This window comes from Schistocerca piceifrons, chromosome 1, assembly GCF_021461385.2.
Source record: "Schistocerca piceifrons isolate TAMUIC-IGC-003096 chromosome 1, iqSchPice1.1, whole genome shotgun sequence".
Classification (NCBI taxonomy): Eukaryota; Metazoa; Arthropoda; class Insecta; order Orthoptera; family Acrididae; genus Schistocerca; species Schistocerca piceifrons.
The window spans coordinates 310,842,884-310,870,465 of NC_060138.1; the positions used below are offsets into that span (position 1 = coordinate 310,842,884).

Sequence of the window (27,582 nt, forward strand, 5' to 3'; positions counted from 1 at the left end):
CCCGCTAATTGGAAATTCAGGGCGTATACGCTCTGGGACAACAGGGAAATCCAGGAAAAACATGGAAATTTTTTCATTTGGGAGAAAACCAGGAAAACCCCGGGAATTTTTACGAATTCCGGGAAATTTTTGTTGTTCTAGTTTTCAGTTAAATTTTTGTCCTTATTACTGGTAAGAACTGATACTCTAACAAAGAATTTTGCTTTAGCCCGTTCCTGCACTATAGTACTGCAGCAATAAAACATATACGAGGGGGGGGGGGGGGGGGAGACAAGCATCTGCCAACAGCAAAATGTGTTGTAGGCTTTAGGACAAAGACTATGTAATATTTGATTATAACAAACAGCTTCCGGTGGGCATTACGTCACAACAGTTAACATTAGGTTCGTTTGAGCAGTTGCCAGGGGGTTTGGCGCATGAGCAGTAGAGTCACGTATGAGCAATATCTTCTTCTGCTTCTGGCTACTTCAAGTGCATCTGTTACATGTATCCAAGCAGCCAGATGCTACCCAGAAACATTTTTCTGGTGCACCCAAGCTGCCAGATAAGCGCATGCATAGAGCAGTCTGAGTTGTACTGGGATGAGGGGGCAGTCTGAACATAAACTGTGTACGTTTAACGATTTTCTTGTTTCCTCTTGATTTACAGCTCTCAAGTACAAAATGGATATCTGTGGCCAGGAGCTATAAGGAGAATTAAAATATTCACATAATTATGGAAGGCTAAAATATGTTGTTAGTTTGTTTTCTTATTTTATTTTGTTTCCAGATTTTTAGTTTTATCGATTTCCTAAAAAAGTGGCTTTACTTAATCTTTTCCGCAGAGGCAGTCTATTTATTTGAAGCACTATTGACTAGTGTCAACTGTTTGCGGAATTTAAAGTGCACGTTGTTATCTTTTGGGACGTATGGCATTATGCCATAATAAAGAACTAAACACGAGATAACACAGTACTGGTACTCCAAGAAAATTAGATTCCGAAAACCACACTGAAAAGTTTGTCAGTTTGGGGCCTACTTCTTTGTGAATCTGGGCATATGGATGTGCCCTTAAAGTTGAATTATTCATTTTAGAATGGTTTACAAAATTCCGGTGTTCTTGGAGTATCCCCTGATGTCCTGTTACGTTTATGACGTAATGTGAGGTCTCTTAATGCTGTATACGTAAGAACATACGGGCTACCTATGTCATCGTAGCTGTGCATGCACAGTAACACCGTTTTCTGGCGCTCTCTGCCAACCATTGAAATGAATTCTGACAGGTCGCAGGAAAATATTGCAATTGGTCATTTGAAAAGTGTTAGTTTCAAAGTACATTTTATTATATGCAATATGAGTTATGTTACGTGTACGAATGTGCTTTGAATTTCGTAAATCACAGAGCGTTTGATTTTAATTTAAAGCTTAACACTTTGAGGGCCAGCCACTTAGAAAAATTTTGGATGCTAAAGACCAGACATTTACGTCTTTGCATTAAATTTTACTGGCACATTTGTGAGATGTATCGAAGTGTAACTCATGCAAAAAAGGCAAATGTTATGTGTGAAAGCATAGCTTTTCTTGTAGCTACGCTATGTACATTAATTTAAACCATTAATATTTCGTGGGACTGATGGCCCTTGTAGTCTGGTTGCTTCAATCTCACAAACCAACTATCCATTAACATTTCGTATTTGTGTGTTCGCGCTACTTAACAGTAGTGTTGCTATACGCTGACCACATCACGTGTCCTATGCTCTGAATCACTACGTTTACATGTGACACCTTCCAAAAGACGAAAACCGAATTTCGGAAACCATTTTTCTCTGTTGTGTTCACACGTTAAGGTCTGAAGTGGTTTTGCTAGCGCAGTTAACTGCGGCGCCTGGAAAACAGCTATTACAGTTTCTGATTTTGTCAACAGAATCAGTATTTCTCTTCAATTAGACTAGTTGTAAATAGATAGTCTAACATTTATACTTATCGTTCACTATACAAAAACACACACTGTCCATACTACCCAAAAAATTTTAAGAATAAGACGAAACCTGACAGCCCACACATATTTCAAAACCAGTTGCATTTACATGGGAGCAAAAATCAATTGCACGATGGGAAAACTGGCAACCAGAAGTGGGTTTCCAGAATAGATTATGAAGTGTTTACATGGCCACCCAGCAACAGTACTGGAAGCTTGGTTTATGAAATTCGGCTTTGGGAGATCCATGTAAAAGCGATGAATACCTGCTATCATCAGCTGGCGAGACGTGACATGAGTGACATGAGCTATGACTGGCTTACAAAAGCGCCTTGTGATATCGATTTCAGTGCTTTGGAAACTAACTTTCTTTGTTTGTTGGAATTTGAGTATCTACTTTCATAACACAAAAATATGCAGCGTACATGCTGCAGCGCATTTTTTTTTTTCCTGTGGTTCGTTTGCTGAAGTGGCGGAAGTTTCTACGCCGGTGCGTAAAACCTTAACCATTCAAAGGATTGACAAGTTTTATGATTCTGAGGGGAAGTATATTGTCGCTTAACACGGAAAAAGCGTATTTTCACCCAGGAGAAATTGTATCTTTTAACCGGGAAATCCGAGAAAAACCCAGGAATTTTGTTTCCTTGTCCGCGTATACACCCTGAAATTATCTCTTGCTGACTGTAGGTTATATTTCTCCTTGGCAGTCTATGACAAACGGCCGTTTCCCAGCTGTGATGATCAGGTCAAGCACGTTGTGGACGTTATTCTCTCGGCTGCCGAATCCTCTATCCCTCATACTACTACTTCTCCCAGTCGGGTCCCGGTCCCTTGGTGGACTGTGGAGTGTGGCAATGTGATTCGTGCCCGATGGTGTGTACTTCGTGTCTTTCACCGTCATCCTACGTTAACGAACTGCATCCGCTACAAGCAACTACGTGCGCAGTGCCGTCTCACTATTAAGGAAGGCAAGAAAGCATGCTGGGTTTCCTACACCAGCACGTTCAACAGCTTTACTCCATCCTCTCTTGTTTGGAGTGGCCTGCGTATGCTTTCTGGGACTACTGCCCACTCCCCGATCCCAGGTTGACTGCGGCGTGAAATGTCATGGTCAACTCTGTTGATGTTTCCAATGCTTTGGGCTGGCACTTCGCGGAGGTTTCAAGTTCCACCCTCTACCATCCTGCCTTCCTTCCTCGGAAAGAGGCAGAGGAGGCTCATGCAGTTTCTTTCTCTCTTTGGATCTAGAATTCTACAATACTTCTTTTACTATGAGGGAGCTCAAGCTCCTCATCCAGGTCTTCTGCTTCTGGGCCCGATACAATCCACGTCCTCATGCCACAGAATCTTCCTCCTGTGGGAAAACGCTTTCTCCTTGATACCTACAACAGTATTTGGACTGACGGTGTGGTTCCCACGCTTTGGCGTGAAGCTATTATTGTTCCCCTATCTAAGCCTGGTAAAGATAAATCTCTTCCTTCCAGCTATGGTCCAGTTTCCCTCACCAGCAGCGATTGTAAGATGATGGCACACCTGATCAATGGTCGATTAGTGTGGTGGCTGGAGTCACACCATCTTCTCACTAATGTTCACTGTGGGTTCCGAATGCACTGCTCAGCGGTTGATCATCTCGTCACCCTGCGGACATTCATCATGACTAATTTTCTGCAGATGCAACAAACAGTGGCCATATTCTTTGATTTGGAGAAAGGCTATGATACCTGTTGGCGGAAAGGCATTCTACGTACTATGCACACATGGGGCCTTCGCAGTCATCTTCCCACTTACATCCAGGAATTTTTAACTGACAGAGTTTTCCGGGTACGTGTTGGTTCCTCCTTGTCCCACATCTTTCGGCAGGAGAACGGGGTGACTCAGGGCTCTGTACTGAGTGTTGTCCTCTTCTGCCACAGGATTGAGGTCTGGAACAAGGTGGAAACTAGTTGAATGATGGCATAGGCGGCACCCTTCCGTGGAGCACCTCATAGCCTTTGAGCCCGTGTATGCCATCTTATTAAACAACGGAAACAGGAGTTCTGGGAGAGGTACCTGGCGACCATTGGGTGCCATATGTCACCTTCCCAAGTCTAGACGAAGATCAGACATCTTATTGGGTACCAGACCCCAGTAGCTGTTCCTGGCATTACCATCAATGACTTGCTATGTACCGATGCAAACGCGGTTGCCGAGCACTTTGCCCGAGCACCTGTTTCGGAGAACTACCCCTCAGCCTTTCGCACACTCAAATGGTGGATGGAAAGGAAAGTCCTCTCGTTCACTAGATGCCACAGTGAACACTATAATGCCCCATTTACGGAGTGGGAGCTCGTCAGCGCACTTACGCTTTGCCCCGACACAGCTCCAGGGCTGGATCGGATCCACAGTCAGATGATTAAACATCTCTTGACTGACTACAAGCACCATGTCCTCATCATCTTCAACCGGATCTGGTGCGATGGCATCTTTCCATCTCAATGGTGGGAGAGCACCATCGCTCCGGTGCTCAATCTTGGTAAAGACCCGCTTGATGTGGATAGCTATCGGCCCATCAGCCTCACCAACATTCTTTGAAAGCTGCTGGAATGTATGGTGTGTCGGCAGTTGGGTTGGGCCCTGGAGTCACGTGGCGTACTGGCTCCATGTCAGGGCAGCTTCTGCCAGATCACTCTACCACTGATAAACTCGTGTTCCTCGAGTCTGCCATCCGAAAAGTCTTCCAGATGCCACCACCTTGTTCCTGTCATACTTGATTTACACAAAGCATATGACACCACCTGGTGACATCATATCCTTGCCACATTACACAGGTAGCGTCTCAGAGGCCTGCTCCCGATTTTTATCCAGAATTTCCTGTTTCTCCGTACTTTCCGTGTCAAAGTTGGTGCCTCCCATAGTCCCCCCCCCTCCCTCCCCCCCCCCCCCCCCCCCCTCTCCCCGCCCCATATCCAGGAGTCCGGGAGAATAGGGTCCTGCAGGGCCCTGTATTGAGTGTATCACTATTTTTAGTGACTATTAACTGTCTACCAGCAGCTTTAGGGCCGTCCATCTCACCCTCTCTGTATGCAGACTACTTCTGCATTTCCCCCCCCAGGGGGTCCACAACTCTTTTGTGGACACGTGCGTAGCGAGCATGGGACCCCGAGCTAATGTGGCCCTCCTTCCTTTCCGGGCTGCATACCTTCCCTTCCCTTTCCGCATCCTTCCCCGTCAACCATCTTCCACCCCCCCCCCCCCCGCCCCCCCCCCCCCTCCCCCCCCTCACCTCACCTCCGGCTCTTTCCTTCCCTTTCTCCCCCTCTGGGAGTATGGTTTGTGCCTACGTCCGGAGACGGACGCTCGAAACTGTTCCAAATTCCTTGCTTTCTACACTTGCAAGTCCTCGTCCTTCCTCTGTCCTTCTCTTTTCCTTCCCTCTTCTCCTTGCCCTTTTCTCCGCTGCGGCATTTGAGACCCCCTCTTCTTTCCTTTCCCTTTCTCTTTTTTCCTCCCTGTGCGTGTCTGAAGGCCAACCCACGCACTTCCATGCGTAGCCGGTGACGGGGTAACGCGTAATTCCCCGCCCCGGGTAGACAGGTAGGACACGTACGTACCCCCTGGTAACGGCCAGGCCCAGGGAGGGGTGATTACCCAAGCTGATACCTTCCGAAAGTGCCGATTGGTCCCTCCGTCCGTTTGTCGGGAGGTGTGACTTGAGGTGTGGACAATCATCTAAGGCGGGTGTGCCCTCGGTGAGGGCCCCCACAAGGGAGGAGCGCGCCATCGGAGACGCCGGTAATCATGGGGGATTCTTCCGCAATGGTTTCCTCACCTTCCACTATGTCTGCTCACAAATGTAAGTTCACTGAGTCTCAGCCACAGACGGTTCTTCCATCGTTGCCACAGTTCCTTGTTGTTTCTCGGTCTGACGAAGGTCACGACTTCTCCATGGTCAACCCTTTCATTATTCAGAAAGGTGTCGACGCAATTGCAGGTCCTGTAAAGTCTTGTTCCAGATTACGGAATGGCACCCTGTTGTTAGAAACACACAGTGCCCTCCAGGCTCAAAAATTGCTGCGTACTTCTCTGCTCCACACCTTCCCTGTCCGGGTGGAACCGCACCGTACCTTAAATTCCTCGCGTGGAGTCGTTTATACACGCTCCCTCGATGGATTGTCTGACGAAGAAATTCAGCACTACCTTTCTGACCAGGGCGTAACGGCTGTTCATAGGGTTATGAAAAGGGTTGACACGAACATCATTCCAACTCTCACTGTCTTCTTGACATTTGACAAAGTTCAACTCCCATCGAAAATCAAAGCAGGCTATGAGATAATTTCCGTTTGCCCTTACGTCCCAAACCCTACGCATTGCTATCGATGTCAGCGCTTCAGTCACACCAGCCAGTCCTGTACCAATCCGGCCAAATGTGTTACGTGTGGCAAGGATGCCCATGAGGGTGCTTGTCCACCTCCATCCCCATGCTGCATCAACTGTATGGGTGACCACGCTGCTTCCTCTCGAGATTGCCCCGTTTTTATGGACGAAAAGCTCATCCAGGAAATTAGAGTAAAGGAAAAGGTGTCGACCTTTGCTGCTCGAAAATTATTCGCCAGTCGACAGCCCACCGTGCCTCAGACAGGAAAATACAGCACTGTCCTTGCTTCTCCTCGGCCAACAAAGGAGGCGGCCACGCAGACTTGCGATCTCACCTTTAGTACCACGGTCGTCAGATCTGCTAGCGCGAAGATCGCCCGTTCAACCTCACCACTTTCGCCTGCCCACTCTATGGCTCACCCTTCGTCGGGTTCTGCTAAATCTGGAGCCCAAAAGTCAGACGCCAAGTCTTCGAAAAAAGAGCATACTCGTGAAGAGTTTTTACGTACCGCAACTTCACAACCATCGGTTCCTCCTTCATCTAAACATCATAGTTCCAAGAAGGCTACGAAGAAACACAGTTCCTCTCCTTCTCTGCCAAGGCGTGTCCCATCTACAGCACCACCTGGCGGAAATCGCCCTCGGCCGTCTTCTGTGTCACCGAAGCGCACTGCTGGTGGCCGGTCAACTGGCCGATCGCTGGTGGCAGGAGCTGCTTCTGACCAACCTATGGATCAGGATCTTCTGCCTTCAACTGAATGCCTTTCCATGCTGTCGGTCGCAAGCTCTGAGCAGTCGTTGAGTTGACAGCATCCTTGGTCACATTCCTGCATTTTCTGTTCACCCTATGTCCATTATCCACTGGAATATCCGCGGCATTCGAGCCAATCGGGATGAATTGTCGATCCTCTTACGATCCTACTCGCCGGTCATCTTCTGTCTTCAGGAAACAAAGCTGCGTCCCCATGACCGCTTTGTTCTCCCTCATTTTCAGTCCGTCCGATATGACCTCCCCTCTGTTGAAGGCACTCCAGCCCATGGAGGACTCATGATTCTTCTCCATGATACTCTCCATTATCACCCAATCCCCTCAAACACTTCCTTCCAAGCCGTCGCCGTCTGTCTTTCCCTTTCTGGATACACGTTCTCTCTTTGTACGGTATACATTCCATCGTCCACACCAATGGCACGAGCTGATCTCCTTCATCTTCTTGGTCAGCTTCCACCCCCCTATTTGCTGGTTGGGGACTTAAATGCCCACCACCCGCTTTGGGGATCTCCACATCCTTGTCCACGTGGCTCACTATTGCTAGACGTCTTCCACCAGGCGGATCTAGTTTGCTTCAACACTGGGGTCCCCACATTTTTGTCTGCCTCCACGACAAATTTATCTCATTTTGACCTTGCGGTCGGTACTGTTCCGCTAGCTCGACGCTTCGAATGGTTCGACCTTGATGATACACACTCGTGTGACCACTTTCCATGTGTTCTTAGACTGCAGCCTCAACTGTCATATATGCGCTCGCGACGCTGGAAGTTTGCCCAAGCCGATTGGACACTTTTTTCGTCTCTAGCGACATTCGATGACCGTCGCTTTCCCAGCATCGACGATGAGGTCACACATCTGACCAACGTTATTCTTACAGCTGCGGAACGTTCAATACCATGCACCTCCGAATTGCCCCGGCGCCCCCCCAGTTCCTTGGTGGAACAAGGCATGCCGTGACGCAATACGTGAGCGGCGACGTGCTCTTCGCATTTTCCGTCACCATCCAACTTTGGCCAACTGTATCCGATATAAGCAGCTCCATGCGCGACGCCGTCGCGTCATCCGTGATAGCAAGAAGGCAAGCTGGAAATTCTTTATTCGCTCATTTAACACCTTCACTCCCTCCTCGGAAGTTTGGAGTCGGCTTCGACGGATCTCAGGCGCGCCTAGTTTCTCCCCGGTCTCTGGGCTCATTGTCGCGCATGATACCTTAGTAGACCCCGTCGCAATTTCTCACTCATTGGGTCAGCACTTTGCTGAGATTTCGAGCTCTTCAAATTACCCGCCAGCGTTTCTCCCGAAGAAACGTGCAGCGGAAGTGCGACATCTTGCCTTCTCCTCTCAAAATCACGAAAGCTACAAAACTGTTTTCTCCATGCGGGAACTCCAACATGCCCTCTCTTCTTCTCGCTCCTCCGCCCCAGGACGGGATGGTATCCATGTCCAAATGTTGCTGCATTTATCAACCCATAGTCTGCGTTACCTCCTTCGCCTTTATAATCGAATTTGGACCGACAGTACCTTTCCCAGACGATGGCGGGAAGCTATTGTCGTTCCCGTTCCGAAACCTGGAAAGGACAAACATCTCCCCTCTAGCTATCGCCCCATTTCTCTCACGAGTAGTGTCTGTAAGGTTTTGGAGCGTATAGTGAATTACCGTTTAGCTTGGCGGCTGGAATCCTGCAGTCTTTTAACACCAGCCCAATGCGGATTCCGAAAGCATCGTTCTGCAGTTGACCATCTTGTTGCTCTCTCCACTTATATCATGAACAATTTTCTCCGTAAACGCCAAACGGTAGCAATATTTTTTGATCTGGAGAGAGCATACGATACCTGTTGGAGGACAGGCATCCTCCGCACACTGTTCTCTTGGGGCTTTCGAGGCCGGCTGCCCCTATTTATTCGTGAATTTATGGCAGAGCGCACATTTAGAGTGCGGGTGAACACTACTCTCTCCCGTACTTTCTCCCAAGAAAACGGGGTACCCCAGGGCTCCGTGCTGAGTGTTCTACTGTTTGCCATCGCCATAAATCCAATTATGGATTGTCTCCTTCCTGATGTCTCGGGCTCCCTCTTTGTGGACGATTTTGCGATCTACTACAGCTCTCAACGGACCAGCCTTCTTGAAAGACGTCTTCAAGGATGTCTCGATCGCCTCCACTCGTGGAGCATCGAAACCAGCTTCAGTTTCTCACCCAGTAAGACCGTTTGTGTTAATTTTTGGCGACGTAATGAGTTTCTTCCGCCCTCCTTCCATCTAGGTCCTGTCAACCTTCCGTTTTCCGACGTCGCTAAATTCTTGGGTCTTATGTTTGACAGGAAATTGTGCTGGTCCTCCCACGTTTCCTATCTTTCGGCTCGCTGTCTGCGATCCCTTAACACCCTCCGTGTCCTGAATGGTACCTCCTGGGGAGCGGACGAAGTGGTCCTTCTCCGCCTCTATCGCGCCTTAGTGCGCTCGAAATTGGACTATGGAAGCATAGTTTACTCCTCTGCTCAGCCGTCTATTCTTCGTCGTCTCGACTCTATCCACCACCGTGGATTACGTTTAGTGTCTGGAGCTTTTTACACCAGCCCTGTGGAAAGCCTTTATGCTGAGACTGCCGAACCTCCGCTGTCCAATCGGCCGGCAGTCCTTCTGAGTCGTTATGCTAGCCATCTGTCTTCCATGCCTGCTAATCCAGCCCATGACCTTTTTTTCGACACCTCCTTTGATGTAGGGTATGCAGGCCGCTCCTCCTCCCTACTACGCCCGGGAGTCCGCTTCCGTCAACTGCTCCATTCTCTTTCCTTCCGCATTCCTAAAACCCTCTTGACAACTTGGGGGTACAGCATCGCCTTGGCTCCGTCCCCGGATCTACTTGCTCCGTGACCTATGTCAGTTTCTCAAGGATGGTACCCCTACACTTGTTTACCGTCGGGCATTTGCTGCTCTATGTGCACAAATGACGGACGCCACATTTATTTACACCGTCGGCTCGAAAACATCGTTAGGTGTAGGGAGTGCCTATATTGTTGGCGACACCCCAAATCACTTTCGGCTTCCCGACCAGTGTTCGGTTTATACTGCGGAGCTTTACGCTGTTCTCCAGGCTGTCCACTACATCCGCCGCCATCAGCAGATACAGTACGTAATCTGCTCAGATTCTCTCAGCTCTCTCCTCAGTCTCCAAGCTCTTTACCCTGTGCACCCTCTGGTCCACCGGATTCAGGACTGTCTGTGCTTGCTCCACCTGGGGGGCGTCTCAGTGGCGTTCCTCTGGCTCCCGGGACACGCTGGTATCTGTGGAAATGAGGCGGCCGATATAGCGGCCAAGGCTGCAGTCTCTCTTACTTGGCCAGCTCTTCAGTCGCTTCCCTTCACCGATCTACGGAGCGGTTTATGTCGCCAAGTTGCTCATTTATGGCATGCGCATTGGTCAACACTTCCCCATAAGAAATTGCAGGAAGTGAAAGCCCTTCCTTGCGCTTGGACCTCTTCCTCCCGAATGCGTCGTCGGGAGGAGGTAATTTTAGCTAGACTCCGGATAGGGCACTGTCTTTTTAGCCATAGACATCTTGTAAGCGGCGATCCTCCCCCACTCTGTCCCCACTGCTCTCAGCTGTGGACGATAAGACACCTTTTAATTGAGTGCCCCTATTTTACTCCGTTACGCGCCCGTCTACAGCTGTCGCCTGATCTATCGTCGATTTTAGCAGATGACACGCGCTCAGCCGACCGCGTTCTCCAGTTTATTAGTGACAGTGAAATGACGTCAGTCATTTGAAGCTTTTTTTGGGGACAACCAACCCCTTTCTGTAGTGGATTTTTAAGCATTCCTTCTGCTTTTAAGTTCTCAAATTTTATGACTTTGTTCCCATTGCTGCTGGTTTTAAATTTCGGTTTTTTCCTGTTTCCTAAGTCACGGGCTGGGTGCTAATGACCATAGAAGTTTTGCGCCGTAAAACCACAAAAAAAAAAAAACTTCTGCATTTCGTACTGCTCCACCAGTGTTGCTGAATGGTGCCTACTGGGAGCCATCCACAATGCACAGTCATATGCTCTTGCGCACGGCTTCCAGTTTTCGGCCGCTAAGTGATGTGCAATGCACTTGTCAGCATTGTACCATTCATCCAGAACCAGAACTTTGCGTTTATGATGATCAACTCACTAGCGGAGACATATTGAGTCTGAGGACTGGTTTTCGATGCCCAATTGACTTGGCTACCTCACCTTCGTCAGCTTAAGCTGAAGTTCTGGCAGCACCTCGATGCCCTCCGCTGCCTGAGGAACACCAACTGGGGTGCAGATCACTTTACAATGCTGCAGCTCTACAAAGCCCTCGTTTAATCCCTGGGAGTCTGGCTTATGGTTCAGCGACTCCCTCAGTGTTGCTTGTACTCGACCCAGTGCACCACTGTGGCATTCGCCTAGTGACAGGAGCTTTTAGAAAGAGTCCAGTGACCAGTGTCCTGGTGGAGGCCGGAGTCCCTCCATTGCAGATCTGCTGTGCACAACTGCTTGCCAGGTATGTTGCACACATTTGTAGTTCTCCTGAGCATCCGAATTACCATCTCCTTATTCCACCCGCGGCAGTTCATCTCTCGTATTGGGGCCCCAGGTCAGGGCTAACGATTGCGGTTCGCATGTGATCCCTTCTGTCTGAACTGGAGTCCTTCCCTTTACCACCTACCATCCAGGTCTATCCGCATACACCTCCATGATGCACACCTAGGCCACAGATTTGTCTGGATCTTTCTCATGACCCTAAGGACTCAGTTGCTCCTGCCACTCTCTGCTGTCACTTCCTCTCGATTCTTGACGTGTTCCGGGGCTCTGAAGTGGTTTACATTGATGACTCGATGGCTGACTGTCACGTTGGCTTCCCCTACGTCCACATAGGCATTTTGAACAGCATTTCTTGCCCAATGGCTGCAGTGTATTCGCTGCAGAGCTGGTGGCCATCTTCCATGCACTTCAGTATCTCTGTTCATGCCCTGAGGAATAGTTTCTTCTGTGTACTGATTCCTTGAGCAGCCTACAAGCTTTCGAGCAGTGCTACCCTCACCATCACTTGGTAGCGTCCATCCAGGAGTCCATCTATGCCCTGGAACAGTCCCATTGTTCAGTGGTGTTTGTGTGGGCCACAGGACACATTGGAATCCCAGGCAACAACCTTGCCGACAGGGCGGCCAAACAGGTTACGGTGAAACTGCTTCTGGAGATGAGCATCTCTGAACCTTACCTGCATTCTGGTTATGCCGTAGGGTTTTTCGGCTATGGGAGATGGAATGGCATAACAGTACACACAACGAACTGCGTCTCATTAAGGAGACTATGAATGTGTGGAAGACTTCCATGCGGGCTTCTCGCAGGGAATCAGTTGTCATCTGCCAGCTCTGCATTGGCCACACTTGGACGACCCACGGTTACCTCCTGTACCGTTAAGACCCGCTGAACATCGGTGCGGTGCCCGGTTGACAGTGGCCCATATTCTGCCCAGCGACGAAATCTTGGGTTACCAGACTTGTTGCTGTTAATTTTATCTGACAACGCATCAGCTGATTTAGTTTTACATTTTATTCGTGAGGGTGGGGTTTATCATTTGATATAAGTTTTAGTGCATGTCCTTTGTCCCTCTGTATCCTCCACTCTAGTGCTTCTGAGGTGGAGGTTTTAATGTGTTGCAGTGTGGCTGGCTTTTCCTTTCTTATTCTCATGGTCAGCCAGCCATGGTAATCTGCTTTGTTGTTTTAATCTCTTCATCCCATTTCTTGCATTTCTGTGCTTTTCTTGTCCCTTTTGGCTATTTACATGTTTGTTGCCCTTCATCATTCTTGTGATTTTTCCCCACTGGTGTGTAAATAGTGATTTGTTACTCCACTATCAGCTCTTCACTTCCGTATGATAAACAGTACCGAAGTTATCATTAAAATCAGTCTGGAGAATGAAAATGCTATCTGAGCCATTTGACACTTTCATTGTTTCGAAGAAGGAACTTTGCTTAATTTTGAACAAAACAGTGAATAAGGAAACTTGGTAATTATTTCTCCAGCATTTTGAAAATGTGATGTACAGAACCCATCTGCATAACTTCCATCTTCCTGACTTGTCATTATTCCATTGGTACTAGCTGATGGGTTCATCTGAGCAACAAGGAAACACACTGAATTCTTCATACTTCTTTAAATGTCATACTGCTGGAATGTGTCAAACACCTATTTGAAAAATGTCTTGCACTCCTTGTTTCATTAGAGCTATGTCTCGTTAGTGCTACATCTGTGACAGCATTTCTGGCAATTGTGATATGTTGCAAAATATTTTCCACCAGAATGTTATCTCTTATAGCTAATTAAAAAGAGCATAATTTTTTTTGTTCCATTAAGTATAAAACTATGGTTGTGTTGCTAACTTTTATATTTAACTGGTTACGTTTTCAACAGGAAAAGGGTTCTCTTGTTTCCAAAATGTATAAAGTGTTTCTAAACGTTATTTGAAACTATTTGGAAATGTTGTTACATTCTGAAAAAAAAAATTGAAGTAGCAAAGAAATAGATTTAGTATCAAAATTTAGTCTACCAAAATTCATTCCACTTCGAATAAATCCTCATCAGTTCTTCAGTAAAAATATAATCTATACAAAGTTATGCTGTGAAGTATTGCACAGTTGCAGAAATTATATATTCTGACCTTTGAATTTATGAATAAGTAGACAATATGTATTGTGTTTTAAAAGGTGCAATTTAGGTTTCACTTTTCATGGAATTACTCTACAGCAAAATTTGTCTTTACCAGGGAAGGCCATCACAATCATTGTGAACCGTTCCCAAATGATAGTTCACAAATCTCACTTGTGTGCAGGTGTTTTACTGATTTGGTATGCATCTCCTATAACTTGCCACCATCAGTTGCACTGAAACTATACACTTGAAACAACCAGACAAAAAATTAGAATTGGAAACATTATCAGAAAACTGGGAGAACACACACTCACACTCACACACACTCACACACACTCACACACTCACACACACTCACTCACACTCACACACACTCACACTCACACTCACACTCACACTCACACTCACACTCACACTCTCTCTCTCTCTCTCTCTCTCTCTCTCTCTCTCTCTCTCTCTCTCTCTCTCTCTCTCTCTCTCCCCCCCCCCCCCCCTCCCCCCGCACCCCCCACCCACCACGCCAAGCCCCCCCTCTCTTTAGGTACATCAGTACTATTCATTGTGATACGATATTGCGGTGCCTGTGTCGTTAAGAAGAACACTGCAGTGTTCCTTTGGATGTGCATGCATTCGGATGCGGCATCCCAGTCAGAGCTACCAATATTAGTCGTCACGCATACATGAGGTGTGCTTGCTTTGTGTGTGTGTGTGTGTGTGTGTGTGTGTGTGTGTGTGTGTGTGTGTGTGTGTGTCCGTTCTTTGACTGAAAGCTGTAATATGTAACATTCTTTTTGTTGTGGCTGTCCGCAGCTCAATGGGTCATTTTTACAATAAGTAGCAATCTATCCTTCTCCTGATATTTTTGATATTTCAACCTGGAGTTCCCATCATTTTATTTATAAATTGAAGAATGTACACAGCTCTGAATGAGATTATGGTCCAATGGAGCAGATAGTAGACCCCATTATTCATGAATGTCCACTAAGACGATTTCATGTAGAGTAGAAAGACTTCATAAACGCCTCTCCAAAATCTGTTAAGCCCCGTGGCCATAATTATGATGGAACATAAAAAAAAATTGTGGTGCTCTATGAATTATACTAGGTTTTATATTTTGTTATGTTATTTTATGTATTGTTTTCTTCTTTACATGTTGCTCATTTTGTTCTGTAACAAGTAAACAGTCCCTAGTTTATGGTACAGTTGTTGGGTTTTATCCTCTCATGTTCTTCTATATTTTGTGTATCTCGCTTTAGTGTTTCTCTGTGTGGTTCAAGATGTGTAATATTTGGCTAGTTTTGCCTTTTAATTATTGCTGTGTATCCCGTCTAAGTTTTCATGATTTTAATTTTTCATTTAATTGTTATAGATCATTCAGAGTTCAGTGTGCTGTGTTCACCACATCAAAGAAGAGGAGTTACAGACCTGTCTGTAACATTAGCTCAGTGTGACGTCACTGCACTGCACAGCACTACAATAAGAGAAGAATCTGTTTATGAAGTTAACTGTAAGTTTTACATTTGTTTCTGTGACTGTAATATTCCCATAATATTTGGGCACTGTTTTGTGTATTGAAATAATCTGAAAAATATCAAATTTGAGCAACATATTTCTAGAGACAACAATCATCAGGTGGTCACTTTGGATGCTGCATTTTGGAAGTTTTATACCCCCTAATTTTCTTGTAATAAACAAGATTACCCAGTAATCTGGGGGAAGAACCTGCAACTTATCACACTGTGTGAACTAGTGCCCAGTCTTCAATTGTTCACAGGCATCAAGTTTTATCAACTAAAGTTGTGTTGAAAGTGGGAGGAGATCCTAGACAGTCTCAGCTCAATTACAATCCAAATGACAAGTGTGTTTATTTATTTCTTCATTCATTCGTTCATCTAAGGATCGTCTAACAATGATGTTTCATCGTAATGCAGTGAAAATAAGTAAATCAGAATAAAACGGAAACTCCAGGTAGGAATATCGACAAAGTATGGAAAGACGGATTGCTACTCTCTGTAAAACTGACATGTCAGATTGCAGACAGGCACAATTAAGACACATATAGCTTTTGGCCATTTGGCCACAATCTTCATCAGAGAGAGAGAGAGAGAGAGAGAGAGAGAGAGAGAGAGAGAGAGAGAGAGAGAGTGTGTGTGTGTGTGTGTGTGTGTGTGTTTTTTACTGTCGAAGGCTGTTGGTGAAAGCAATATGTGAGTGTCTTTTGACTGCCTGTCTGCAATTTGATGTATCTCCTTTATGATAAGCAGCAATCTTGCCTTTTCCTACATTGTTAACTCAGAATACAGATACACACAAATATATGTATACTTTTATGAGGATAGGATGGGTGGTTGACCGTTTCCGTAATGAAGGAACCATGCCAGTATTTACCTGAAATAGTTTAAGAAAATGACATAATATCCAAATCTAGATGGCTGGACAGAGAGCAAACTCTATCCTCATGAATGTAAGATAAGTACCTTAACAACTGCAGTATCTCATTCAGATGGTCACTATTGTACAGTTTCCTTAGATTTACACACAATTTCCTCTAGGTAACATCGTGATCATGTACTGTAATGTGACAAGCTGTTGTACTTTTCCCTTTCAATTGTTAATCACCAGCCGGAGTATTTTGTGTAGTCTTTATTTGTGTGATATGCATTACTTCCAACGAAAGTTCTAGCTGCCTCTTTAAACTGATCTCTTTTAGTAATCTTCTTCACCTCCTTGAACAATTTAGTATACAATTTTATTTAGTTAGAAGAAGCTGTTTGGAGGTTCTTGTTTCTTTTTCCTGGTAAATGTAAGTCGAGAATGGCTCTCGTTTCGTGATTAGGAATAGAACTATTACTGAAGTACTTCGTGCTGTTTTCCCTGATATGTACCTCAGATTGGTAGATGTAATATCTTGCAGTAAGGATACTCTGTTTTCTAAACAATTCTTCATTATGAGCCTGATTGCTAGTTGTTATTCTTATGACTTTTTCTATAGTTTAAAAATTGTTTCCATGTTTTACACTTTTGGTCTCCAGAAAAGAATCTTATAACTACAAATTTAGTGTAAAAGGGAACAGGATGTCACCGTAAGACAATGGATGTTACAAACCGATGATAGAACTCTAAGAACATAACATGCCAATTACCTTCTTTTCCTAGTATTTTTGTGTGTTCATTTCATTTTAGTTAACAATCAGTATCCATCCTTGGGAACTTCGTGTTTATTGCACTATCTGTAGATTTATCATGTGTGCTTGATGCAACGTAGTTGTTTTCCTGCTTTATGCTGAAGTGAGTACTGTTTGTTTTCTTTATCTTAAGTGTTAATTTTTTTACATATTGCCCAATCGTAAAAATCCTCTACGGTTTCATGATATTCTATCAGTGATGATGATGTTGCTGTCATCAACAAAAAAAAAACTTTTTTGCCATGTCATGTCTACATCTACATGATTACTCTGCTATCCACAATTAACTGCCTGGCAGAGGGTTCATTGAACTATCTTAAAGCTACTTGTCAACTTTCCCACTCTTGAACAGTGCATGGAAAAAACCAACACTTAAATCTTTCCATGTGATCTCTGATTCCTCTTATTTTATTATGATTATCATTTCTTCCTATGTAGGTTGGTGCCAATGGAATATTTTCACTCTCTGAGGAGCAAGTTGGTGACAGAAATTTCACAAGAAGATTTGCCACAGTGAAAACCACCACTGTTTTAAAGATTGCCACCCCAGTTCGTGTATCATATCCATGGCACTCTCTCTCCTATTCCACAACAACACAAAATGAGCTGCTGCTCTTTCAACTTTTTCCATGTCCTTCGCCAATCCTATTTGATGCAAATCTCTCACCACACAGCATATTCCAGAAGGTTGCTTTCCCTACAAATTTATCTGTACGTTCATTCAAGTTTAAATTATTTGTAATTTAAATTATTTGTAATTGTAATCCGTGAATATTTAGTTATGTTTATAGCCTGTAGATTTGTATGATTTATTGGGTAACCAAAATTTAGCAGATTCCTTTTTGTATTCATGTGAATGATTTTGCACTTTAAGTGATTTAGAGTAAATTGCCACTTTTTGCACCATTCAGATATCTCGTGTAAATAATTTTGTCATTCATTTTGATCATCTAATGGATTTACAAGGCAGTAAATGACAGGATAGTCTGCGAACTATCTAAAGAGGGCTGCTCAGATTGTCTCCTTTTATTTTATGTAGGTCAGGAACAGCAGATGGCCTATAATACTTCCTTGGGGAACACCAGATATTACTTCTGTTGTACTCAATAACTGTATCAGTTATTACAAACTGTGACATTTCTCACACGCCATAGGTATGCAATTTTGATTAGAAGTCACGTGTGAGGAATGGTATCGGAAACCTTCTGGAAATCTAAATATATGAAATCCGTTTGACGTCCCCTGTCAGTAACACTTCTTACTTTGTGAGAATAACGAGCTAGTTGTGTTTCACAAGAGGGATATTTTCTGAATCCGTATTGGCCATTTGTCAATAAATGGTTTTCTTTGAGGTAATTCCTATTTCCTTTCTTGGGTATTGGTGATGTGACTCGTGCAGCTTACCAGTCTCTGGGTATGGATCTTTCTATGACCGAGCTGGTGTATATGATTGTCTACTACAGAGCTATTATATCAACATACTCAGAAAGGAACGTGCCTGGTATACAAAAAGTCTGGATGAGAGCCTTGCCCTCATTGTTTTAAGCTGCTTCGCTACGCCGAGGATATTTACTTCTAAGATACCCGTGTTGGCAGTTGGTGTTGATTCAAATTCTGGTATAGCTACTTACTCCTCTTTTATGAAGGAATTTTGGAAAACAATATAAAGTAACTATGCTTTATTGGTACTGTCGTCAGTAATATCACCATAGTAATTGTGCATTGAATGTACTTATTGCATCTAACCACTGGCGTACTTTACATACGACCAAAACCTCTTTGGGTTTTCTGCCAGATTTCGAGACAGTTCCTTTGTGGAAACTACTAAAAGCATCTCACAGTGAAATTTGTACTAAATATCGAGCTTCTGTAAAACTTCACCAATATAGGGGATTTTGAGTTCTTGTAAATTTGACATGCTGTTTTCGTTGATTCTGCAACAGTGTTCTAACCTGTTTTGTGTACAATTTCTTATTAATTTGTTTGGTATATATATCTCAATTCTGTCAACACTTTCTTTGAATGTAAACCATGCCAGGCCTATGCTTACATAAATTGGAAGGAGTGGAGACTGTTACTTACGAGGGAACCTCCCCATCGCACCCCCCTCAGATTTAGTTATAAGTTGGCACAGGGATAGGCCTTGAAAAACTGAACACAAATCAATCAAGAAAACAGGAAGAAGTTGTGTGGAACTATGAAAAAAAATAAGCAAAATATACAAACTGAGTAGTCGATGCGCAAGGTAGGTAACATCAAGGAGAGTGTGAGCTTACGAGCGCCGTGGTCTCGTGGTTAGCATGAGCAGCTACGGAACGAGAGGTCCCTGGTTCAAGTCTTCTCTCGAGTGAAAAGTTTAATTTTTTATTTTCAGAGCATTATCAAAGTTCAGGCACTCACACATAATCAACTTCGCTCTCCAAAATTCCAGAACATGTTCAGATTTGCTTGGACATATGCAGGATTTGACGGTCTACACACGGAAACATTTGAAAACGTAAAAAACATATGTTTTGACAGAGCACAGGGAAAACTGTGAAACTGTTGCATTCATTTGTTGCAGTTTATGTGACAAACTCTTATGTTTTCATCACTTTTTGGGAGTGATTATCATATCCACAAGAAAACCTAAATCGGGCAAGGTAGAAGAATCTTTTTACCCATTCGCCAAGTGTGCAAGTTAGGTTGTTCGACAACATATTCCTGTCATGTGACGCACATGCCGTCACCAGTGTCGTATAGAATATATCAGACGTGTTTTCCTGTGGAGGAATCGGTTGACCTATGACCTTGCGATCAAATGTTTTTGGTTCCTATTGGAGAGGCACGTCCTTTCATCTACTAATCGCACGGTTTTGCGGTGCGGTCGCAAAACACAGACACTAAACTTATTACAGTGAACAGAGACGTCAATGGATGAACGGACATATCGTAACTTTGCGAAAATAAAGAAAGTAAAATTTTCGTTTGAAGGAAGACTCGAACCAAGGACCTCTCGTTCCGCAGCTGCTCACGCTAACCACAGGACCACGGCGCTTCTCAGTTCACAGTGTCCTTGATGTTGCCTATCCTGTCCATGGACTACTCAGTTTGTATATTTTGCTTATTTTTTCATAGTTCCACACAACTTCTTCCTGTTTTCTCGATTGATCTGTGTTCAGTTTTTCAAGGCCTATCCACTGTGTCAATTTATAACTAAATCTGAGGGGGATGCGATGGGGAGGTTTCCTTGTTAGGAAGGTGTCGGACAGAATTTTTATCTGCTTTTTTAAATGTATGTATTTTGCATTTATTTTTGGTGTGTTTGGATGTTACAGTATTCTCTCTAGCTACAACAACCTTGTTATTAGTACCTGTATCTGTCTTCGATGCTCCCTATTTGGTCAGCATTATTTGTTGCTGAAAGGTCAAGTATGTTTTCACAACCATTTAAACTTTGAGTAGGCTCCTGAAGAAATAATTCAAAATAATTTTTTGAGAAAGCATTCAGTTCAATTTTAGATGATGTTTCATGCCCAACACAGACTTTAAACATGTTTTTTTTAAACATATCGAGGTTGAATGAAGTCACCACCAATTATAAGGCTGGTACCTGCTTGAAATGAGACTTGATGTATTCTTTGATATGTTCAACAACTGTTTCATCTGAGTAAGCAGGTCACTAGAAGGAACCAATTTTTAATTTCTACGAAGTGTCAGGTATAATGTTTACTCATACTAACTCCCTTCCCAGGGGGCTCACTGCTCTTTGGTGAGCCCTCGCAGCACAGCTACGTCCTCATGACCATTTTGCTCTTTCTACATCTACATCTACATGATTACTCTGCAATTCAAATTTAAGTGCTTGGCAGAGGGTTCATCAAACCACAATCATTCTATCTCCCTACCATTCCACTCCCGAACAGCGCCCGGGAAAAACGAACACACAAACCTTTCTGTTCGAGCTCTGATTTCTCTTATTTTATTTTGATGATCATTCCAACCTATGTAGGTTGGGCTCAACAAAATATTCTCGCATTCGGAAGAGAAAGTTGGTGACTGAAATTTTGTAAATAGATCTCGCCGCGACAAAAAACGTCTTTGCTTTAATGACTTCCATCCCAACTCTCGTATCATATCTGCTACACTCTCTCCCCTATTATGTGATAGTCCAAAATGAGCTGCCCTTTTTTGCACCCTTTCGATGTCCTCCGTCAATCCCACCTGGTAGGGATCCCACACTGCGCAGCAATATTCTAACAGAGGACGAAAGAGTGTTGTGTAAGCTGTCTCTTTAGTGACCTTGTTGCATCTTCTAAGTGTCCTGCTAATGAAACGCAACCTTTGGCACACCTCCGCACAATATTATCTATGTGGTCTTTCCAACGGAAGTTGTTCGTAGTTTTTACACCCTGGTACTTAGTTGAATTGACAGGCTTGAGAATTGTACTATTTATCAAGTAATCGAATTCCAACGGATTTCCTTTGGAACTCATGTGGATCACCTCACACTTTTCGTTATTTAGCGTCAACTGCCACCTGCCTGCCACACCATACAGCAATCTTTTCTAAATTGCTTTGCAACTGATACTGGTCTTCGGATGACCTTACTAGACGGTAAATTACAGCATCATTCTCGAACAACCTAAGAGAACTGCTCAGATTGTCACCCAGGTCATTTATATAGATCGGGAGCAGCAGAGGTCCCAGGACACTTCCCTGGGAAACACCTGATATCACTTCAGTTTTACTCGATGAATTGCCATCTATTACTATGAACTGCGACCTTCCTGACAGGAAACCACGAATCCAGTCGCACAACTGAGACGATACCCCATAGGCCCGCAGCTTGATTAGAAGTCGCTTGTGAGGAACGGTGTCAAAAGCTTTCCGGAAATCTAGAAATACGGAATCAACTTGAGGTCCCCTGTCGATAGCGGCCATTACTTTGTGCGAATAAAGAGTAAGCGTTGCACAAGAACGATGTTTTCTGAAACCATGCTGATTACTTATCAATAGATCGTTCCCTTCGAGGTGATTCATAGTGTTTGAATGCAGTATATGCTCCAAAACCCTACTGCAAACCAACGTCAATGATATAGGTCTGTAGTTCGATGGATTACTCCTACTACCCTTCTTAAACACTGGTGCGACCTGCGCAATTTTCCAGTCTGTAGGTACAGATCTATCGGTGAGCGAGCGGTTGTATATGATTGCTAAGTAGGGAGCTATTGTATCAGCGTAATCTGAAAGGAACCTAATCGATATACAATCTGGACCTGAAGACTTGCCGTATCAAGCGATTTGAGTTGCTTCGCAACCTCTAAGGTATCTATTTCTAAGAAACTCATGCTAGCAGCTGTTTGTGTTTCAAATTCTGGAATATTCCATTCGTCTTCCCTGGTGAAGGAATTTCGGAAAACTGCGTTCAATAACTCCGCTTTAGCAGCACAGTTGTCGGTAACAGTACCATCGGTACTGCGCAGTGAGGGTATTGCCTGCGTCTTGCCGCTTGTGTACTTTACATACGACCAGAATTTCTTCGCATTTTCTACCAGATTTCGAGACAATGTTTCGTTGTGGAACCTATTAAAGGCATCTCGCATTGAAGTCCGTGGCAAATTTCGCGCGTCTGTAAATTTTAGCCAATCTTCAGGATTTTGCATTCTTCTGAACTTTGCATGCTTTTTCCGTTGCCTCTGCAACAGCGTTCGGACCTTTTTGTGTACCATGGGGGATCAGTTCCATCTCTTACCAATTTATGAGGTATGAATCTCTCAATTGCTGTTGCTACTATATCTTTGAATTTGAGCCACATCTCGTCTACATTTGCATAGTCAGTTCGGAAGGAATGGAGATTGTCTCATAGTAAGGCTTCTAGTGACACTTTATCCGCTTTTTTAAATAAAATTATTTTGCGTTTGTTTCTGGTGGATTTGGAAGAAACGGTATTGAGCCTAGCTACAACGACCTTGTGATCACTAATCCCTGTATCAGTCATGATGCTCTCTATTAGCTCTGGATTGTTTGTGGCTAAGAGGTCAAGCGTGTTTTCGCAACCATTTACAATTCGCATGGGTTCGTGGACTAACTGCTCGAAATAATTTTCGGAGAAAGCATTTAGGACAATCTCGGAAGATGTTTTCTGCCTACCACCGGTTTTGAACAAGTATTTTTGCCAACATATCGAGGGAAGGTTGAAGTCCCCACCAACTATAACCGTATGAGTGGGGTATTTTACTTTGCTACAGATAGACCTTCCCCTTACGGCAGGGATTCCTGCTCGTGGTGGGGTCATGCTGCTTCCACGAGATGATGTTTGTCATCGTCCTATCCCCTTGCACACACACCTGCAAGCAGTTGCTGCCTGTGTTTTCCTTCCTGAATTTGCCTTTTCCCTCTGCACCCTTCGTCTTCTGCTGGCACTAGGGCAGACATGATGCAGCTTGTTGCTTAGCTTCCTCCACCCTTTCTGCTCCTCGGTGACACCAGTGCCCATCATCCTCTTCAGGGCTCGCCTGTCACCTGCCTGAGAGGTTCTCTTTTGGCGGGTCTTCTTAATCATCTTAATCTTGTGTGCCTTAGTACTGGCGAAGCCACGTTTCTCTCTGATTCCATGCACACTTATTCCCATTTAGACCTCTCGATCTGCTCTGCCCAGCTCGCTCGACGTCTCGAGTGGTGTGCTCTATCTGATACTTACACGAGTGACCACTTCCCTTGTGAGACTCGCCTGTACCATCATACCTCACCACAGCGGCCCGCTCATTTGAAATTCTCTTGCTGACTGGAGGCTATATTCCTCCTTGGCATTCTTTGACAAACGGCCATTGCCTAGCTGTGGTGATCAGGTCGAGCACCTTGTGAACATTATTCTCTCGGCTGCTGAATCCTCTATCCCGCATACTACTACTTTTCCCAGTCGGGTCCCGGTCCCTTGGTGGACTGTGGAGTGCGGCAGTGTGATTCGTGCCCGAAGATGTGTGCTTCATGTCTTTCACTGTCATCCTACATTAACGAACTGCATCCGCTATAAGCAACTACGTGTGCAGTGCCGTCACACTATTAAAGAAGGCAAGAAAGCATGCTGGGTTTCCTTCACAAGCTTGTTCAACAGCTTTACTCTGGTCTCTCTCGTTTGTGGTGGCCTGCCCGGCTTCACGGTACTACCACCCACTCCCCGGTTCCTGGTCTGACTGTGGTGGCAAACGTCATTGTTGACCCTGTCGATGTATCCAACGCTTTTGGTCAGTACTTTGCGGAGGTTTCAAGTTCCACCCAGTACCATCCTGCCTTCCTTCCTCGGAAACAGGCAGAGGAGGCTCGTGCAATCTCTTCTCTCTCTTTGAATTGAGAATGGTACAATACTCCTTTTACTATGAGGGAGCTCGAGTGTGCTCTCTCCTCATCCAGGTCTTCTGCTCCTGGGCCCGATACAATCCACGCCCTCGTGCTACAGAATCTTCCTCCTGTGGGAAAACGCTTTCTCCTCGATACCTACAACCGTATTGGGACTGATGGTGTATTTCCCATGCTTTGGCGTGAAGCTACTATTGTTCCCCTACCTAATCCTGGTAAAGATAAATCTCTTCCTTCCAGCTATCATCCAATTTCCCTTACCAGCAGTGTTTGTAAGGTGATGGAACACATGGTCAATGGTCGATTAGTGTGGTGGCTGGAGTCACACCATCTTCTCACTAATGTTCAATGTGGGTTTTGAAAGCACCGCTCAGTGGTTGATCATCTCGTCACCCCGCGGTCGTTCATCATGAATAATTTTCTGCAGAACCGACAAACAGTGGCCGCATTCTTTGATTTAGAGAAAGGCTATGATACCTGTTGGCGGACAGGCATTCTACGTACTATGCACACATGGGGCCTCCGCGGCGTCTTCCCACTTACATTGGGGAATTTTTAACGGACTGAGTTTTCCATGTACGTGTGGGTTCCTCATTATAGGAGAACGAGGTACCTCAGGGCTCTGTACTGAGTGTCTTCCTCTTCACCATAGCAATCAACCCCATTTTGGACTGCCTTCCAGCTGGCATTTCCGGCTCTCTTTTTGTTGATGACTTTGCTATTTATTGCAGCTCCCAACGGACATGTCTCCTGCAACTCTTCAGCATTGTCTGGACTGTCTCTATTTGTGAAGTGAAGTGTCACAAATGGTTTCTGTTGTGACTTGGCAAGACAGCCAAGTCACAATGAGAGGAAGCCGAAAGGCACGCGCTTAAGCTCACGCAGGTTGGTGCGAGGTCTGGAACAGTTAAGGGAATTAATAGTAGCAAATAAAGTACGTAGTTGATATAATATTTAACTTTAATCCACAATTGTAGAACATCTCTCTTGACGGTACATGTTATAACCACAATATAAAATAATATCCAATGCTATGGCGCCTTGCTAGGTCGTAGCAAATGACGTAGCTGAAGGCTATGCTAACTATCGTCTCGGCAAATGAGAGCGTAGTTGTCAGTGGTCCATATCTGGCTAAGTCGGCTGTACAACTGGGGCGAGTGCCAGTACGTCTCTCTAGACCTGCCGTGTGGTGGCGCTCGGTCTGCTATCACTGACAGTGGCGACACGCGGGTCCGACGTATACTAATGGACCGCGGCCGATTTAAAGGCTACCACCTAGCAAGTGTGGTTTCTGGCGGTGACACCACAGTTTCCGCTTTTCTGCTACCAAATCCGTTTGTGTCAACTTCTGGCAGTACAAGACGTTTCTTTCACCGTCCTTGTGACTGGGCCAAAATGTTTTCCCATTCATGGATGCAATGAAGTTCTTAGGGCTTACGTTCAATAGGAAACTCAGTTGGTCTCCCCACATGTCATACCTGGCTGCACACTTCACCCGGTCCCTAAATGTCCTCTGTGTATTGAGTGGTACCTCATGGGGAGTTGACCGGGCTGTCCACCTCCGCCTCTATCGATCTCTTGTCTGCTCCAAGTTGGATTGTGGATGCATTGTCTACTCCTTTGCATGGCCTTCTGTCTTACGCCATCTAAATGCAATACACCATTTGGGAATCCGTCTCGCCACAGGTGCCTTCCGTACTTGCACTGTTGAGAATCTCTATGCAGAAGCCGGTGAACTACCACTGTCATACCTGCACAACGTCTTACTCAGTAGGTATGTGTGTCGGCTTTGTTCCATGCCAGGCCACCCAACCTTTGACCCTTTTTCTTATGACATTCTTGACCGCCAGTACGAGATGTATGTTTCTTCTCTGCGGCCTCCCGGTGTCTGCTTTGGTCACCTGCTTCAGCAGCTGCAGTTCACACTTCCTGCCACTTTCCGAATGTGTGAGAGCCCTTCACCACCTTGGCTTCAGACACAGGTTTGTGTACATTTTGACCTCAGCTCGTTCCCGAAAGATTAGACTCCTGAGCTGACCTATCACTGCAAATTTCTCGAACTTTGCTCACAACTTGCCGATAGCATATTTTTGTACACTGATGGTTCCAAGTCCGCCCACGGTGTTGGCAGTGCTTTTGTCATTGAGGCTGATAAGTTTCAATACTGGCTTCTTGACCAGTGCACAATTTTTACAGCAGAGCTTTTTGCCCTCTATCAGGCTGTTCACTACCTCTGACTCCTTCAGTGCCCTTCTGAGTCTAGATGATACCGATCCAGTCCACCCCATCGTTCAACAGATCCAAGACTGCCTCCATTTGTTCCCGGATGGGGAAGCCCAAGTGATGTTCACGTGGATTCCTGGCCATGTTGGTTTGCCTGAGAATGACGCTGCTGATGCTGCAGCCAAGGCCGCCGTCCATCTCGGTCGGCCCACCTCTTACTCTGTTACCTCTCAAGATATTTGTACTTTTCTCTATTGGCGTGTCACCTCACTTTGGCATGATCATTGGTGCTCTCTTCGTGGGAACAAACTCAGAGAAGTCAAACCTCTCCCAACAGCCTGGTCAACTTCCTCCCGGCAGTCTCACCGTGAGGAAGTAATGTTAGCTCGGTTGCGAATAGGACACTGCTGCTTTAGTCACCGTCACTTGTTGAGTGGTGACCCTGTACCCAGCTGTCCTTTCTGTAGCCAGCCATCCTCTACCCCTATTTTAGTCACTTACGTTTCAGGGTCGTGATGCCGCCCGCTTTGCCGGACACTTTAGCAGATGACATGCGAGCTGTGGCTCGCATTTTAAGTTTTTTTTAAAAAAGCAGTAATATGACAAGAGATTTGATTTCTACCTGGTGACTCGGGTGTCTTGTCGACGTCTTTTAGGTACTCTTCTGTAATGTGTTGATGTTTTAGATTTGTTTTTTCTTCCTTTTTGTATTGGATCTTGCAATGGTTTTTTTTTTTTACCCTTGCGGTCCCGGCATTCTATGGTTCTCTACAGGGCACTTACGACCTTAGCTGTTTTGTGCCCTAAAAACACACACACACACACACACACACACACACACACACACACACACACACAAAATAATACTAACTTATAGGAACTATCTACTCCAATTTCACAACAAGCTAAATTACTTCAGAGAGCAAGGTACACTGCACCACCAACTATATTTAATCCATCCTCTCTGAACATGATTGGGTCCTTGTAAATATTTTGTCTGAACATACTTTCGGCTTTCACCATTTTTCTTCACCGTTTATGATTAGAGATTCAGTGCTTTTTATTAACACTTGGAGCTCTAGTTCAATCCTGTTCGTT

General features: G+C 45.0%; 1 protein-coding gene across 1 annotated transcript in view; it reads left to right on the forward strand.

The window, feature by feature from the left end:
* LOC124788890 (nuclear pore complex protein Nup107) overlaps positions 1-27,582 on the forward strand; it is a 244,504-nt gene that overhangs the window by 38,774 nt on the left and 178,148 nt on the right. Inside the window, exon 2 of the mRNA XM_047256175.1 lies at positions 15,108-15,245. Coding sequence (XP_047112131.1) covers positions 15,108-15,245 — 138 coding nt within the window. The remainder of the gene's footprint in view (positions 1-15,107; positions 15,246-27,582) is intronic.